Source organism: Oryctolagus cuniculus, chromosome 21 (assembly GCF_051225735.1).
Source record: "Oryctolagus cuniculus isolate XC-2025 breed Fujian yellow rabbit chromosome 21, ASM5122573v1, whole genome shotgun sequence".
NCBI lineage: Eukaryota > Metazoa > Chordata > Mammalia > Lagomorpha > Leporidae > Oryctolagus > Oryctolagus cuniculus.
The window spans coordinates 32,549,338-32,564,324 of NC_142887.1; the positions used below are offsets into that span (position 1 = coordinate 32,549,338).

General features: G+C 57.6%; 1 protein-coding gene across 4 annotated transcripts in view; it reads right to left on the reverse strand.

The window, feature by feature from the left end:
• KLHL22 (kelch like family member 22) overlaps nucleotides 1–14,987 on the reverse strand; it is a 37,706-nt gene that overhangs the window by 2,704 nt on the left and 20,015 nt on the right. For all 4 annotated transcript variants that reach the window (XM_051841038.3, XM_051841039.3, XM_070065923.2 and 1 more), the window contains exons 4-6: nucleotides 13,729–14,447; nucleotides 7,434–7,626; nucleotides 385–618 (exon numbers count right to left, since the gene is read on the reverse strand). In XM_051841038.3, the coding sequence (XP_051696998.3) occupies nucleotides 385–618; nucleotides 7,434–7,626; nucleotides 13,729–14,447 (1,146 nt within the window). The remainder of the gene's footprint in view (nucleotides 1–384; nucleotides 619–7,433; nucleotides 7,627–13,728; nucleotides 14,448–14,987) is intronic.

Below are 14,987 nucleotides of genomic sequence, written 5' to 3' on the forward strand. Positions count from 1 at the left end.
CAGGCCAGCTCTCTGCTGTGGCCAGGGAGTGCAGTGGAGGATGGCCCAAGTGCTTGGGCCCTGCACCCCATGGGAGACCAGGAGAAGTACCTGGCTCCTGCCATCGGATCAGCGCGGTGCGCCGGCCGCAGCACGCCAGCCGTGGCGGCCATTGGAGGGTGAACCAACGGGAAAGGAAGACCTTTCTCTCTCTCTCTCTCTCTCTCTCTCACTGTCCACTCTGCCTGTGAAAGAAAAGAAAAGAAAGGAGAGGAGAGGGGAGGGGAGGGGAGGGGAGGGGAGAGGAGAGGAGAGGAGAGGAGAAGAAAAGAAGAAAGAAAAAGGCAGGCAGGCACTTGTTTTCCTCAGTGCCAGCTGGAGGGGCAGCCCCGGAGCGCGGCCCACCTGGTGCACGTCCCGCCTGTAGCCGGCGTCATTGTTGCTGCCCCCAATCACGTACAGCTTGTCCAGGAGCGTAGCCATGCCATGCCAGGCCCGCCGCACAGGCCCGTCGGCCAGGGTGAGCCAGGTGTTGCTGGCCGGGTCGTAGCAGTGCGTCTCCCTCAGGTAGTCCTCCCCTCGGCGGCCACAGGTCACGTACATCTTCCCCTGGAGCGTGGCACCCGCGTGGGCGTACACCTGGGGGGACACGGAGGGGATGAGAGAGCAGTGGGTGGGGCTGGCCAGAGGTGTCCACCTCGCCCCCTGTTTGCTCTTCACACGCCAAGGACAATGCTCTCTGGGCTCTCACTGGACTTCACTGTCCATCTGCAGACCCAGACATCAAGTGCAATCTTAGTCTTCCTTTCACCCCCAAAGGGAACTCTTACCTGGGGGAATCCTCCGGGGAAACCAAGGCATACCTCTGCAGAAGCAGCCAGAGACACCCCCACCCCCCACCCACACACGGGGCACCCCAAGCCACTCCTTCTTCCCCACCCACACTGGCCAGGCAAGGCCCCTCCTCCCTACCCCCGCGCCTGCTGACTCAAGTCCAAGAGCTGTTGGCAAGCAGCACTTAACTGACATAAAGCCACGTTGTGGGGAGGAAGACAGGGAGACGCAGAGCCAACCACAGGCGGCCCTCTGATCTGTCCTTTCCAACCATGGAGACCGTCTACAGGACTTTGCTGTTTCTTTACTCAGCATCTGCAGGGTGCTAGGGGTCATAAGGACCCTCGAGATGACTTAAAGCATAAAGGAGGAGGGGGTGGTTGTCGGGGCGCAGCAGTCAAGCCGCCCAGGATGCCCACATCTCATATTGGTGCACGTGGGTTCGAATCCCAGCTACTCTGGGCTTCCCAGCCAGCTCTCTGCTAATGCATCCGGGGAGGGAGGTGATGGCTCAAGTGCTGGGGCCCCTGCTACCCACTGGGAGAGACCCAGATGGAGTTCTACTGCTTTCCCAGGCCACAGCAGAGAGCTGGATCAGAAATGGAGCAGCCAGGACTAGTGCCCATATGGGAGCCTGCACTGCAGGCGGCGGCTTCAGCAGCTCTGCCACAGCGCTGGCCCCAGATACACTATTTTTGACTTGAGTATTTGCAGATTCTGGCACCTGCCCAGGTTCTGGTCCCAAGGCCCAGCGGGGGAGAATGGGGGTGACCGTGGGAGGGACACTCCATCCTTGGTGACAGGTGCGTGGCAGGGAAGGCACGCACACCGCTCTTGATTTTGGCCTTCAGCCTTTCCAGGGCTCTCTAGCCTGACTGACGGCTACTTCTGCATGGCCCTGCTGGCGTCCATGACACCATGCCTCACATGGCCCTGAGGCCTCCAGGACCCACTCACAGAGGTGCTGCGTGAGTTTTGGTGGGAGGAGCCTCACGAGGCATGGAGGCTCCAGGGCTATGTCACAGGAGCCATTCCCTACCACTTGGGGGCTGCGCGTGACACAAGATGCTAGAGAGGTGGACCGAACAGCCTGCACGACCTATGAGGGGTGTTCAAAATGTCTGCAGAAAATATGTATTACATGTGTCAGCACTGTGGTGTAGTGGGTAAAGCCACTGCCTGCAATGCCAGCATCCCATATGGACACTAGTTCGTGTCCTGGCTGCTCCATTTCCAATCCAGCTCCCTGCTAATGGCCTGGGAAAAGCAGAAGATGGTCCAAGTGCATGAGCCCCTGCACCCACGTGGGAGATGTGGAAGATGGCCCTGGTTTGCCCAGCCCTGGCTGTTGGAGACATGTGAGGAGTGAACCAGCAGCTGGAAGCCCGCCCTCCCTCCCTCCCTCTGTGTGTGTGTGTGTGTGTGTGTGTGTGTACCTCTTTCTCTCTGTAACTCTTTCAAAAAAATGAATAAATATTTAAAGAAACAAAAAAGTGTGTACTACAGAAAAACGGCATGGATTCCAACATATTTTTTGCAACAAAATAAAGATTTATGTATTTGAGAGGCAGAGTTACAAGCAGAGGGAGAGACGGAAGAGAGAGGCTCTCTCTCTGGAGTACCCTGGCTAATAGGTTTTGGTAGCAAGAGTGGTCCCCCCGGGAACCCATTGGTTTTTTTCAAAGGTGCGTTTCCTTAACTGGCTCTGGAGTATTGGGATCTGTGGTTTTTTGTTTTCTTTGCTGTTATGATTCTCATGAGTCTAAGTAAACTGGTATTCTGATGATGAGGAATGTGACTACGAGCCGACAGCACTAACCACTCTGAGCTTCCTTGGGCATCACCAGCTGCACTCGAGCCCCGTGGGTGGCTGAGCACCCTCCACGGCTGGCTGATGGCCGGCCACACTGGCGACAGCTGTGTGCCCCCACGCAGGTGAGGCGGGGATGTCTGGGAGCTGAGGTCACACATCCTTCCCCGACTATAAATACCAGTGCCTGCAGACTGCCAATTGAGGCAGGACTCGCCGGGGCTCTGCGCTGCGAATATCTGGGCCCTGCCTGAGGGGAGGGACTGTTTGGAGGGGCTGCTCTGTGGACACAGTCTGAGGTTTGCTGTGAGCCACTCTGTGCTCGGGGGAGTGACTTATCTGTGCCCGTATCTTCATACCCTTTTGTTTGTTTTGCTTTTGTGTGTGTTGCAACAAACTATTTTTTTTTGTGGGGGGGGACTATCATTGCCTTTTTTAGGTTTACCGGGTGATTAAAAAGATAAAAAGGGTCTGTCCCTCTTGGAGGACGAGTCCTTAAGGTGGAACTGTCACCACCCGGAAGGTCAGTGTGACCCTGGGTTTCTGGAATTGGCTCTCAAATCCGGCTTGTGCTTCCAACCGCACGGACGGCACTGACAGACACGCAAAATATCTCTGTGGGATGCCACCTGGACGCAGCCAGGAACTTGGGGACTTTGGGTATACTTTTGAACGTCTGTGGAAAACCAAGGAATAGAAGGACGCTGGTTGGCTGTGTCTCACGTCACTGGAAAGAGTGGCTGAGGAAGGGGTAAGCTTAGGGACTCAAAGTCCAGCTGCAGAACCACACAGCGATGGCCACGAGGTGAAGCAAATAGGAAGCCCCACTGAGTTTTCACTTGTGCTGTGTGAATAGAAATCTTCCAGGGCCAGCGGACAGCCAGCCACTGTCCCTTGGTCCATTTCCAGACCCGGAGCCCTTGGATGCTGTATTCCTGCTGGCTTATGACTGAAAAGTCCAACTGTTACTCTGAACTGACCCTGATTCCAGGAGACCTGGCACACCACGGCGGCCCTTCCAGCCAGAAAGGGACTGCCACATCCGGTTGTCACCTCCCGTTGCAGGGTGAGTAATCGGAACATACTTAGCAGCTCGCTGACCCCCTACACCGGGTCCCTGACCTGTGACATGAGGGTTCCTATGGTGGGAAAAGGCAAACAGAGACCTCGAGAGCTGCTTCCACCAGGCAGAACAAAACCAGAAGCAGCACCGCAGCCCAGCACCCTTGCGGGGGGTGGGGGGGAGGTCCGTGCCACCATCAGGGATGGGAAGAGGCTGAGTCCCACCACACCCCCACTCAACTCTCGGGGCTGGCCTGTGCAGAAGACAGACGGACACTGGACAGTGACGGCGACTACCATAAGCTCAACCAGGCAGTGACTCCAGCTGGGGCGGCCACACCAGATGTGGCATGAACAAATGAAAACCAGCTGCTGGCTACTGAGCTAGCAGACACCTTTGCCTCCTGCAGCCCCAGCACCCCATATGGGCACCGGTTCCGGTCCCAGCTGCTCCATTTCCAATCTAGCTCCTTGCTTTTGCGCCTGGGAAAGCAGTGGAAAATGGCCCAAGTCCTTGGGCCCCTGCACCCACAAGGGAGACCTGGAAGAAGCTCCTGGCTCCTGGCTTAGGATCAGCTCAGCTCCGGGCATTGAGGCCATCTTGGGAGTGAACCAGCGGATGGAAGATCTCTAACTGTTCTTTTCAAATAAATAAATATTTTAAAATGGGGGGGGCAATACGCTCCTAAATTAGGCCTGTTACTGCAGCCCATTCACCCAGTGACCCGAGACAGCATACGGCTCTGCAACAGAACAAGTCGAGGCTGCTGTCAGGGACTCTGTCACAGCAGAGTCCAATAGGACCGGGCAGATCCAATGGTGCGTGAGGTGTCGGTGACAGCCAGGGACGCTGTGCACATCCTGCAAAGAAATGGCAGTGGAGGCCCGCAGGATCTCACAATTAGACCCTGCCTCGTCACAACTCTCGCCTTGAGACGCAGCTTTTGGCCTGCTAGTGGGCACTAGTAGAAACTGAATGCCTGAGTGCCAGCATCCCACATGGGTGCAGGTTCGAGTCCCGGCTGTTCATCTTCCAGCTCTCTGTTATGGCCTGGGAAAGCAGTGGAAGATGGCCCAACTCCTTGGGTCCCTGCACCCATGTGGGAGACCCGGAAGAAGCTCCCAGTGCCCAGCTCCAGTCGTCGCAGCCAACTGGGGAGTGAGTCAGTGGATGGAAGACCCCTCTCTGTCTCTCCCTCTCTCTGTAGCTCTGCCTCTCAAATAAATAAATCTAAAAAAAAAAAAAAAAAAAAAAAAAAAAAAGAGAGAGAGAGAGAGAGAAAAGAAAAAAGAAAAAGAAAAAGAAACTGAATGCCTAGCCATGGGCCACCAAGACACCATGTGACCTGAATGGTCCACTGTGAACTGGGTATCATCTGACCCACCAGGCGTGCATGGCCGCCCTCCAGGGGTACATACGTGATCAGACCCAAACAAATCCAGAAGGCACGCAGCAGTTGCATGGAGAAGGGGCCCAGGTACCTGCAGTTCTAACCTCAGCTATTTTACCTTCTTTCTCCCAGCCTGCACCTGTGGCCTTGTGCACCACAAGCAGCTGACAGAGGAAGGCTGGGGCCTGGCTCACAGATGGTTCCGGACAACATGTGGGGACCACCCTACAGGGAAATCTCAGTGGCCACAACTCTCGGCATCCGGCATGGTGACGCTGCTGATCACAGAACACCTTCACAAAGTACCGCAAGGGACCAATGCTCCTGGACTCCAAGGTGTCACCGTGGGCCCCACCAGCCTCGGGCAGGCTGGCTTGACAGCCAGCATCAGGGAGGTGACAATCCTCTGTAGGGCTGCGGGAGCTCCCCCCCCCACCACCACCGCAGGCTGTACACAAGTGCTCTGAATAAGCCTCCAACACACGCCCTTGCCACTCCCACAGCCAGGATTCATGGGCAGGGTTAGAGACAGAGAGGTAGAGACAGAGAGAGAGGTCTTCCACCCACTGGTTCACTCCCCAGATAGCCACAACAGCCAGAGCTGGGCTGATATGAAGCCAGGAGCCAGGAGCCAGGAGCTTCTTCCGGGTCTCCCACAGGGTGCAGAAACCCAAGCACTTGGGCCATCTTCTACTGCTTTCTTAGGCCATAACCAGGGAGCTGAATCAAAAAAGGAGCAGCCAGGACAGGAACTGGCGTTCATATGGGATGCCTACACTGCAGGCAGAGGCTTAGTCCACTACGCCACTGCGCCAGCCCTCCCTGTCTCTCCTTGGGCGTTGGTCTGACCTCTCTGCAGGTGAACCATTCCCAAACAGCCCCCCTGGACTATCCCACTTGAGCCCAGCCCAGGCCCCTCCCCATGTCCTTCTTCATGCTTGGAACACTGTAATGTCATCGTGAACATGTTTGGTGGTCAGGTGTGGCTCCCCCTCTGCGAGGCTGAGCAGATCATCTGGGGAGAGGGGTGTCCTTGTCACTTGTCACTACAAGATTCTCAGGACCTGGTACATGAAGGAAGCAAAGCAGGCCGCTGAAGGCCACGGCTGCCCCCCTGTGGCCAAGCTGGGGAACTGCAGCTCCCCCCCACCCCTCCCCACCCCCACCCCGCAGCCGCTGACGGAGGGCTCAATCTGCTCCCCCAGGCTTCCGGCTGGTCTCCCCTCCCCTCCTCCTGGCATGGACACAGGAGTTCCCCAGGGGGCACCAGGTCTCAAGGGCCCCCTGATCTTTTCTATGCCTCTTTCTCCAGCAAGGGGTTCGAGAACCTCGCTCCCAGAGGGCTTCCTCCCCCCAGAGAACCAGACCAAGGGCAGAAGGGGCACTCAGATGGATGGGAGCTGGACCTGTCAGATGGACTCCATTTCCTTGCCCGCAAAGGTCAAAGCTGAAGTCCCCAGGGGGCTGCAGAAAGGGTGGGAGAGAAAAATGACAGGCAGCAGAGAGAGGCTCCCGAGGCCGGAGCTCCTGCCTCTCCCCAGGCGGGTGCAGGCAGAGCCAGGGACGGGGCCTGTGTGCGTGGGTCCCCGGGAGGTGTACCGGCCCCCAGCAGGCACTTCAAACAGCAGTGCCTGTACCAGCACTCAGAGGTGGGGCCAGCAAGGCCTCTTCCTTCCCCTGGGGTCCCATGGGTGGTTCTCAGGCCACGTCTGAGTACCCCCAAAGTCACAGGACAGAAGAGGGACCTCCCTGAGGTGCTGCCTCTGCACTGTGTACACAACTTTAAACACAGTCACACTGGAACAAAGGCATTGTGTAGGATGAACATGAATTTTTTAGTTGTTGTTAATACAAAGACTAAAACCTTAGAAGTGTTTTTTGAATGCGTTTGCCTCCCCGCCCCCCCAATCCAGGGAGCCAGCTAAGGAACATTCTTTTATCCCAGGGTCCCTCCTGGTTAACCTCTCTGGAAATGTCCCTGTTCATCTTAGCCAGGCCAAGGGACAGACAGACGAGGGGAAGGCTTCTGTCCACATTGGAACTGCAGGGTTAACACGGCTTTCGGGAGCCGAGGCAGGGTGCGCTGACTGGGGAGGGTCTGAGCCCTCCACGTGCCCTCTCTTGCTGTGGTGCGGCTGACGCTCAGGCAGCCCCAGCCCCATCAACACTGTCAGTGCAATCTGGGAGGGGCTGTGGCCTGTGCCCACGGGGCCGGGGTCTGTGACATAGGACTTGCGCCCTAGGTCAGGCAGGCTGCTCATTACAGGCCTCCAGCACCTGGGCCTCTTACCCTCTGCATCCGTAGGAAAGAAGTCAGGAGAACACTGTCCCCCCCCTCCCCAGGAGGGCTTCCTTACCTCCCTTTTGAGTGGGGCCACGTAGGCCCAGGAGTTGGTGGCAGGGTCGTAGCGCTCCACGGCGTTCAGGTCGTTGTGGTAGTCACGGCCCGCCACGGCGTAGATGTACCCACCCACGACACACACACACAGGTCTGCGTGCTCCTGCTGCAGGGACTGGATCTGGAACCAGCGGTTGTGCCGTGGGTCATACCTTTGAGGGGACACAAGGTTGGCGTGTCACTGACCAGGTAACAGCCTGCCCCAGGGCCCCCACCTCTGACTCTGGCCTGCTTGCCCCGCATTGCGGCCTGGCCTGAACCTTCTTGCTGCCCCCACAGCCAGGCCAGCAGGCTGCTACACACCTGAGTGCAGGTGCACCCACCTACAAGGTCTAGAGGGTGAGGCCAGGGGCCTCCTGGCATTCACTCCTGAAGCCAGCCCCTTCTCGGTGGGACCCCTGTGTGCAGTTTCTAGCTCACCACCTGCACACCCCCAACAGCTGTTCCTAGGGCCACCTCCTGCCTCAGGGCTCTGTCTTTCCCCAGAAGGGCCCAGTTACAACCTCTAGGCTGGATGGGTGTGTCAGCCTCCTCTTACTGGCCTCCTGACCTCAAGCCCCGTTTATCACCTGTGGGCTGCCCGGCACACCTGTGCCCAGTGCCCATCACACTCGGCCTGGTCAACATCTAGCATGGGCCAGGATTCCACCCCTACTTCCTGTGTCTGACATACTGTCCCGTTGTCCCCCACACCCCCAGCCCCTGGCTTTCCTGATCTCGTCAGCTAGGGGAGTCTCCACTCCCATGAGGCAGCCGAGGGCGACCTGCCTGCCAACAGTCCAGGCCCCGGGCACATGGAGAGGGGAGGGTGGGAGGGACAATGGCCACTGCTGACCTTGCTCAGCCCGGGTCCTCTCAGGAGGCTCGCCCTCCAACAGCAGGGCCACCTCACGTACCTTTCATGGGACATGCAGCTGCTCCCCCCAGACCACAGCCCTGCCTTCTCCCTGCTTCCCTGCTAACTTCCATAAAGATGTCCAGAGTTGATGGCTCATCACTGCCCACCCCAAAGTCCCCTGAGGCTGCCCCTGCCCTGCTGGAGTAGACGCCCCCTTATGCTTGCCCACTGGGTGATCTCAGCCACCCAGGACTGCTAACCGTCGCCCATCGCTCTCGCCTGCACTGGGGCCGCCTGGCTGTCCACTTGGCCATCCGCTCCCACCCGCCTGAGCTGGCACCCAAGGCCCATCCACAGGCCCAGGACCACACACACCTTTCTAGCACCACACCCTGGGGACTTCTCTCTGCCTCCTCCCTTCCTCACCATCACCAGGCCTGGACTCTGCTGGGCCCACGTGGCGCACACAGGAAGGCGTGCTGTTAACACAGATGATCCCAGGACGGACACGTACACACCCCGTTTCCCCCGGGAAGCCACCCAGGCACCAGCACGCACCTGGCTCCAGCACGCGCCTGGCTCCAGCTGCTGCAGCCTCTTTGCTAACGGCCTTTTTTCAGACGAGTGCTTTTATTTCTGCAGAGGGAGAACAGCGCCCAGGGAGAACAGGTCTAACTGGCTCAGGAGACTCAACAGCGCTTTCTCTGGCCTGTGCCCAGCGCTGGCCAGGCAAGACCTCAGCTGGAGCCTTTTATCCCACAGAGCAAGTCGGGCGCCGCCCACGGCCACTTCTGCAGGGAGCAGGGCCCATGGCAGCCAGCACAGGCACCTGGGTCACACCTGCCCAGGGTGTGACTCCTGGTCCTGCCCCTTCTAGTTGGATGTCCCTGGCTGTCGGTTTTAGTCTCTTGGTGTTCCAGGAGAGGAAGGGGGTGGTGGGCCAGCCAGCGGGGCGGGGGCGGGCAAGGGCAGCGCGCTGATCTTCAGGACGCCAGGAAAGACCTGTGGAGGAGCTGGCACCTGAACGACGCGGGGCACGAGCCTGGGGAAGGCCCAGTGCTCACAGGGACCCTGCTGTCCAGCCGGCATCGGGCTGGCCACGGCCCTTCCTGCGTGCTGGTCTCCTCTGGGAGCGTGTGTGTCTTTGTGCCCTGTTTTCAGTGTAACCCAAGTCGGCAGCATGTGCTTCTCCCACCAGCGTGAGACAAGACCCTCTGAATGCCTCCACTGGCCTCTTCCCCTCACGGCTGCTCAGGCTGAGTCAACACTGATACCACATGCCAGTAATTGTGACATAACCAAAATTTCACTCATTTCCTGTTTTTTCCCCCAGTTGTACTTTCTTTTAGGCTGTACAAATTTATGGGGTGCAGTGTGATGATTCAATATATGTATGCTATTTGTAATGCACCAAGTCAGGGGTTGCTCTCCTTAGCCCTCTCTGTCTCTCATAACCCACCTCTTCTTCAATATTGGCTTTCTTTCTTTCTTTCTTTCTTTTTCAGATTTATTTATTTGAAAGGTAGAGTTACAGAGAGACAGAAAGAGAAGTCTTCCATCAGCTGGTTCACTCCCCAAGAGGTCCCAAAAGCTGGGTCTGGGTCAATCTGAAGCCAGGAGCTCCATCCAGGTCTCCCACATGGTCCAAGCACTTGGACCATCCTCTGCTGCTTTCCCAGGTGCATAAGCAGGGAGCTGGATTGGAAGTGGAGCAGCCGGGATTCGAACCAGTGCCCATATGGGATGCCGGCGCCCACACCACAACGCTGAGTCCCTGGATTGATTGCTTCCTTCTCAGAATAGGTTCCCAAGTAATATTTGTTTCTCATGAGAACACGCTTCACTGCTGCATATGGAGATTATAGGGGCAGGCTTTTGGTGCCAGGGTTGGGATGCCACTTGGGACAACCTGCATCCCATGTCCGAGGGTCTGGGTTCAAGTTTCACCTTGCTTCTGAGCCAGCTTCCTGCTAATGAAAAACACAGCCTGGGAGGCAGCAGACGATGGTTTGGGTATCTGTGTCCCTGCCACCCACGTCGGAGACCTGGATGGAGCTCCAGCCTTTGGCCTGACCCAGCCCTGGCTGTTGGCGTTTGGGGAATGAACCAGCAGGTGGAAGATCTCGCTTTCTCTCTTCCAAACACGAGAATAAATTTTTAAAAAATGTTTTAAAGATATAAACAGCTTTAGTGTTTGCTGATGACTAAATGCTTGTGTCCCACCCCTTACCCCAACCCTGCCAAATCCCTATTTTGAAGCCCTAGGACGCAATGTGGCAGCGCTGGGAGGTGGGGACTTTGTGAAGTCAGGTGCCAAGGGCAAGGCTCTGCTGAGCGGGTCAGTGCCCCTTCGCAGAGACAAGCCAGAGTGCTCCTCCACCGGGCGAGGACACAGCAAGAGTGGGTCTGCACGTGCACCAAGATGACCAGCACCGTGACCTTGGGCCTCCCAGTGTCCAGGCTGTGTGAAATAAGTACTTGTTTACATCACCGAGGGAAATCTAGTCAGTATAAAAATGCTCTCAGATCCTCATCCAATAAAGCTTTTCTTCTGTCATTCTGTGACTGTTAAGTGTTTTAAAGCCTTTTGAATTTTTTTTTAATTTCAAATGTACTTAAAAACATTGGCAGGGAGAGCTACCACTTGGTACACCTGCCTCCCATATTGCAGTGCCTGGGTTTGAGTCCAGGTTCCACCACTTCTGATCCAGCTTCCTGGTAATGTACACCCTGCGAGGGTGGCAGATGATGGCTAAGTACTTCCTGGCTGGAGTTCCAGGCTCCTGGCTTCGGGGTGGCCCCGCCCCAGTTGTTGCAGGCATTTGGGGAGTGAATCGGAAGATAGAAGATCTCCTGCTCTGGGACCAGCGCTGCGGCATAGCAGGTAAAGCTACCTCCTGCAGCTCCCGCACCTCAAATGGGCACCCATTCAAGTCCCAGCTGCTCCACTTCCGATCCATCTCCCTGCTCATGTGCCTGGGAAAGCAGCAGAGGATGGATGGCCCAAGTATTTGGGCTCCCACACACATGTGGGCGATCCTGAGAAGCTCCTGGCTCTTGGTTTCACATCAGCCCAGCTCTGGCCATTGTGGCCATTTGGGGAGTGAACCAGCAGATGGAAGATCTTTCTGTCTCTGTCTCTCTCTGTAACTCTGACATTTAAAAAACTAATTTAAAAAACTCTCCCTCCCTCTTTATCTTCCTGCCTTTCAAGTAAAATAAAATTTAAAAAAAATTAAAAATATTAGCAGCCACAGAATTACCGTAGGAAAAAGACAAATTATTTTAAGTAGGGTGGGGCAGATGGCAACATGTGACTGGCTACTCCTAGCCAGCATTTGGTGACCCCCAGAGTTACTGTAGCCGTGGACAAGGTACAAAGAAGAATGTGTGTCACACGGAGGAAGCAGAGAAAGAACAACACAACAGTGATATCCCCGAGGCAAACACGATTTGTTCCAAGAAGTAACTTTCCCCGTGCAGTTTCCCTATCAGTGCTTTAGATGTAACTGGGCAAAGCACTAACGCCACAGACTGACAACCCCAATCCACTGCAGAATCTTCTTGGCTTGTATCTCAGAGCCTTTTGTGCTCTAGGGGGAGGGGAGAAAGAACTGCATTCTTCCAACTGCCAGGTGGCGGGATTCATCGGGAAGCTCTGAGTCCCTCCGCAGGGAGGTTCACCACACATTCATTCCGCAGAGACGCCCCCCCCCCACCGGCAAGGCAGGCTGGCCTGGGCACCCCAACCCCGCCCTCACGCCTGCTCTTGCCCACTCCTCCTGCCCCTGGGACCCAGCTCCCAGACCGCAGTTTGAGACGTGGTCGTTGATTACAGGGGCCAGCGTCAGCATTTTGCAGAGTCCCAGCATTAGACAGACTTGCAGCGGGCAGCTCACAAGACCGGCAATTTGGACCACTGTCCTGAGTGACACACGACCCGCCCCTTCCCCCTTCTGCCTCCCCCCTCCCCCACCCCTCAGCCAGCCCACAACAGGACAGAGCACAGGGGCAGACAGAGGCCCTGGCTGTCTCTCCCAGGGCCCGCCTTGTGGTGAAGACCCGCTTCCTTTGCTGGGCACACAGCTGCCCACGCCTTCTGCTGAACGCTCTGCAGAGATCTGCTCTGCACATCTGTGGGCTGCTCCCCAAGCAGAGGAGCTTAGGCCACAGCCTCCCAAGCTGGAAAACTGAGCCCACTGGGGTGGGAGTGGGCGAGAGCTTTGAGGCTTGGCCAGGGAGAAGCCCTAGTAGGTGTGGCCACATCCATCGTCGGGGACATCATTTGGTTAGGGAGGAAACCTCCTCTGTGAACTCTGCCCTTCCTCATGTTCAACCACAAAATATTCTTGCTGGCTTCCAGCCGAGTCACATCCCTTTAACACAGGCGATTGCTTCCTGAGGGCAGGAGAGCAGAGGTGGCTGGGGAAAGCCCGTTTCCTCTTCGGTCATGGTCACTGCGGTTGATTCTGAGAGGCGTGGTATGGCTAGATCCCACCACCACCCCTGCCCCAGGAGACGAAGACATGAACTTGGTCAGCCCCTGGCCCGTGGCTACCGGAAGAGGTTGGTAAACTCCCTCTCGGCAATGCTGTCTTCCATGTGCGGTGTGGGGAGACTGCCCACGTGTACCCAAAGTGCGGTGGAGGTGCCCCCTGGAAATCTGACAGTGGCTGCGACTGGGGTTCTTGACCTACGGCCTCTTTTTCTGCTCCAAGCAATGGGTTTGTGGGGTCACAGTCTAAAGGACTGACAACACCACAGCAGTCCAAACTCCTTCTTGAAAAACTCCCCCTCCTCTTCTTCCCCTTCCCCCTCCTCTCCTTCTCCCTTCTCCTCCCCCTCCCCCTCCTCTCCCTTCCCTCTCCCCCTCCAAGAAGCCTTGTGCCCAGCACACAGGCCGCCTACAGGACTGAAAGGAAATGCAGGGTGAGACTGAGCAGCAGGAAGCCACCCACCCACTGCAGGCTGCTGGTTAGAGAGGGGGAAGGCAGGAGCAGACAGACAGGGGGGTGCTGATGCTTCGAAGAGAAAGAGGACAAGACAGAAGGAGCCACTGCCCTACCCTGTCCCCCAGAGCCCCGACGCCCTTCCTGCCAAGGTTCCCCTCGCCGCGTGCGCAGCCAGTACAAGTGGATGCCACGCTCACCACTCAGGCCCTCCCCAACAAGGCTGAGCCGGCTGGGATGCAGGGTGAATGAATGGGTTTCGAGGAGCACGGGAGCCCCCTTTCTCTTCCCTCACTGCGAGTTCACATGCTGAGCACATGTGCAGAAGGCTGACGCGGGAACCAGGTCTTCCGTGACGTGCTCTTTGTGCACCACCCCCACCCTCTCCCCTAGGAGCCCTCAGCCCACATGGCTGGCCAGCCCCGTGTCACCCGCAGGCACAGACGCCAGCACCCGGCCTCTCTTACCGCCAGCACCGGGACTCGGCTCGGAAACCCTGGACGTTGTTGTCCCCTCCGATCAGGTACACGAAGTTGTTGAGGACCGCGATGCCCTGGTTGGACATGCGGGGGGCCAGGGAGGCGGTGAAGTGCTTCCACTGCCCCAGCAGGGGGTTCAGGTACTTGGCCTGGTCGCTGAGCACCGTGGACGGTGTGGAGTGAATGCCCCCGAAGCCCACCACACACTGCAGGTCTGACCGCAGCTCCGTCTGGGGGCCCTGCAGGCTAGGCTGCAGGCTCTCATTCCGGTGGTACATGAGGGCACTGGCCACCGTGTCCCGCAGCGGGCTGGGGTCCAGCTTGTCATGCAGGCGCTGCAGGACCTCTGCTTCCATCAGGGGAAAGCGCACCGTCTCCAGGAGCTTGGGGGGCTCATGCAGCGAGATCTGGTCGGCTTGCACCTGCTCCAGGGTGTAATGGTAGAGCAGGGCCCCCTCGTAGACCTCCGTCTCGCACGACACCTCCAGGCGGTTGCTGCTGAGCAGGGAGTAGACCTTCTCCAGGGGCAGCTGGCGGTACTTGTCAGTCCGGGAGAAGGCCACAAAGTTCTTGAGGATGTAGGCGTCCAGCTGCTCGGTCAGGCGGCTCAGGTCAAACAGCTCGGCCAGCCGGTAGACATCCAGAATGTTCTCCTCGTCCACCCAGGACATGAGGAAGTCGCAGCAGAAATGGATAATCTCTGGGATCTGCAAGGGGAGCGACACCCGCTGAGTCTGAGGCTGGGAGGCAGGGGGATGGCACAAGCACAGCTGGCACGCTCGGCCAGGCCCCCCTGGGGGTGGGGGACGCGCAAGCCCTCGTCACCCGTCCCCCACCTTTCTGACAAACCAGAAACACCTGGGGCTTACTGCAGGCTGACAGGGTTTAGTGAGGGGGGGCGTGGTGTGTGCTCAGCATCTCTGAAACTCAGTTTCCCCCATCTGGAAAACGGGGAGAGTTGAGGCGATGAGCAGCACGCATAGCATGGGAGTGAGACTGTGCGGGAACCAGCCGGCACAGGGCAGGCGTCTCACAGACGGCAGCCGCCTCGCTGACCAGAGAAAGCGGCACAAATAGTCACTGAGCCAGGCGTCCCCGGTTTGGTAGCGACTCGGGACCACCCCCACACGCGTCCCAGGGCTCTCTGTTAGTGTCTGCCTCTCTGGTGGTGCTGGGATCGAAAACACAGCCGGCTCTTCTCGCCTGCCACAATTCCCACGGTGGGGGTGGGGCTCTTCAAAGCTGCA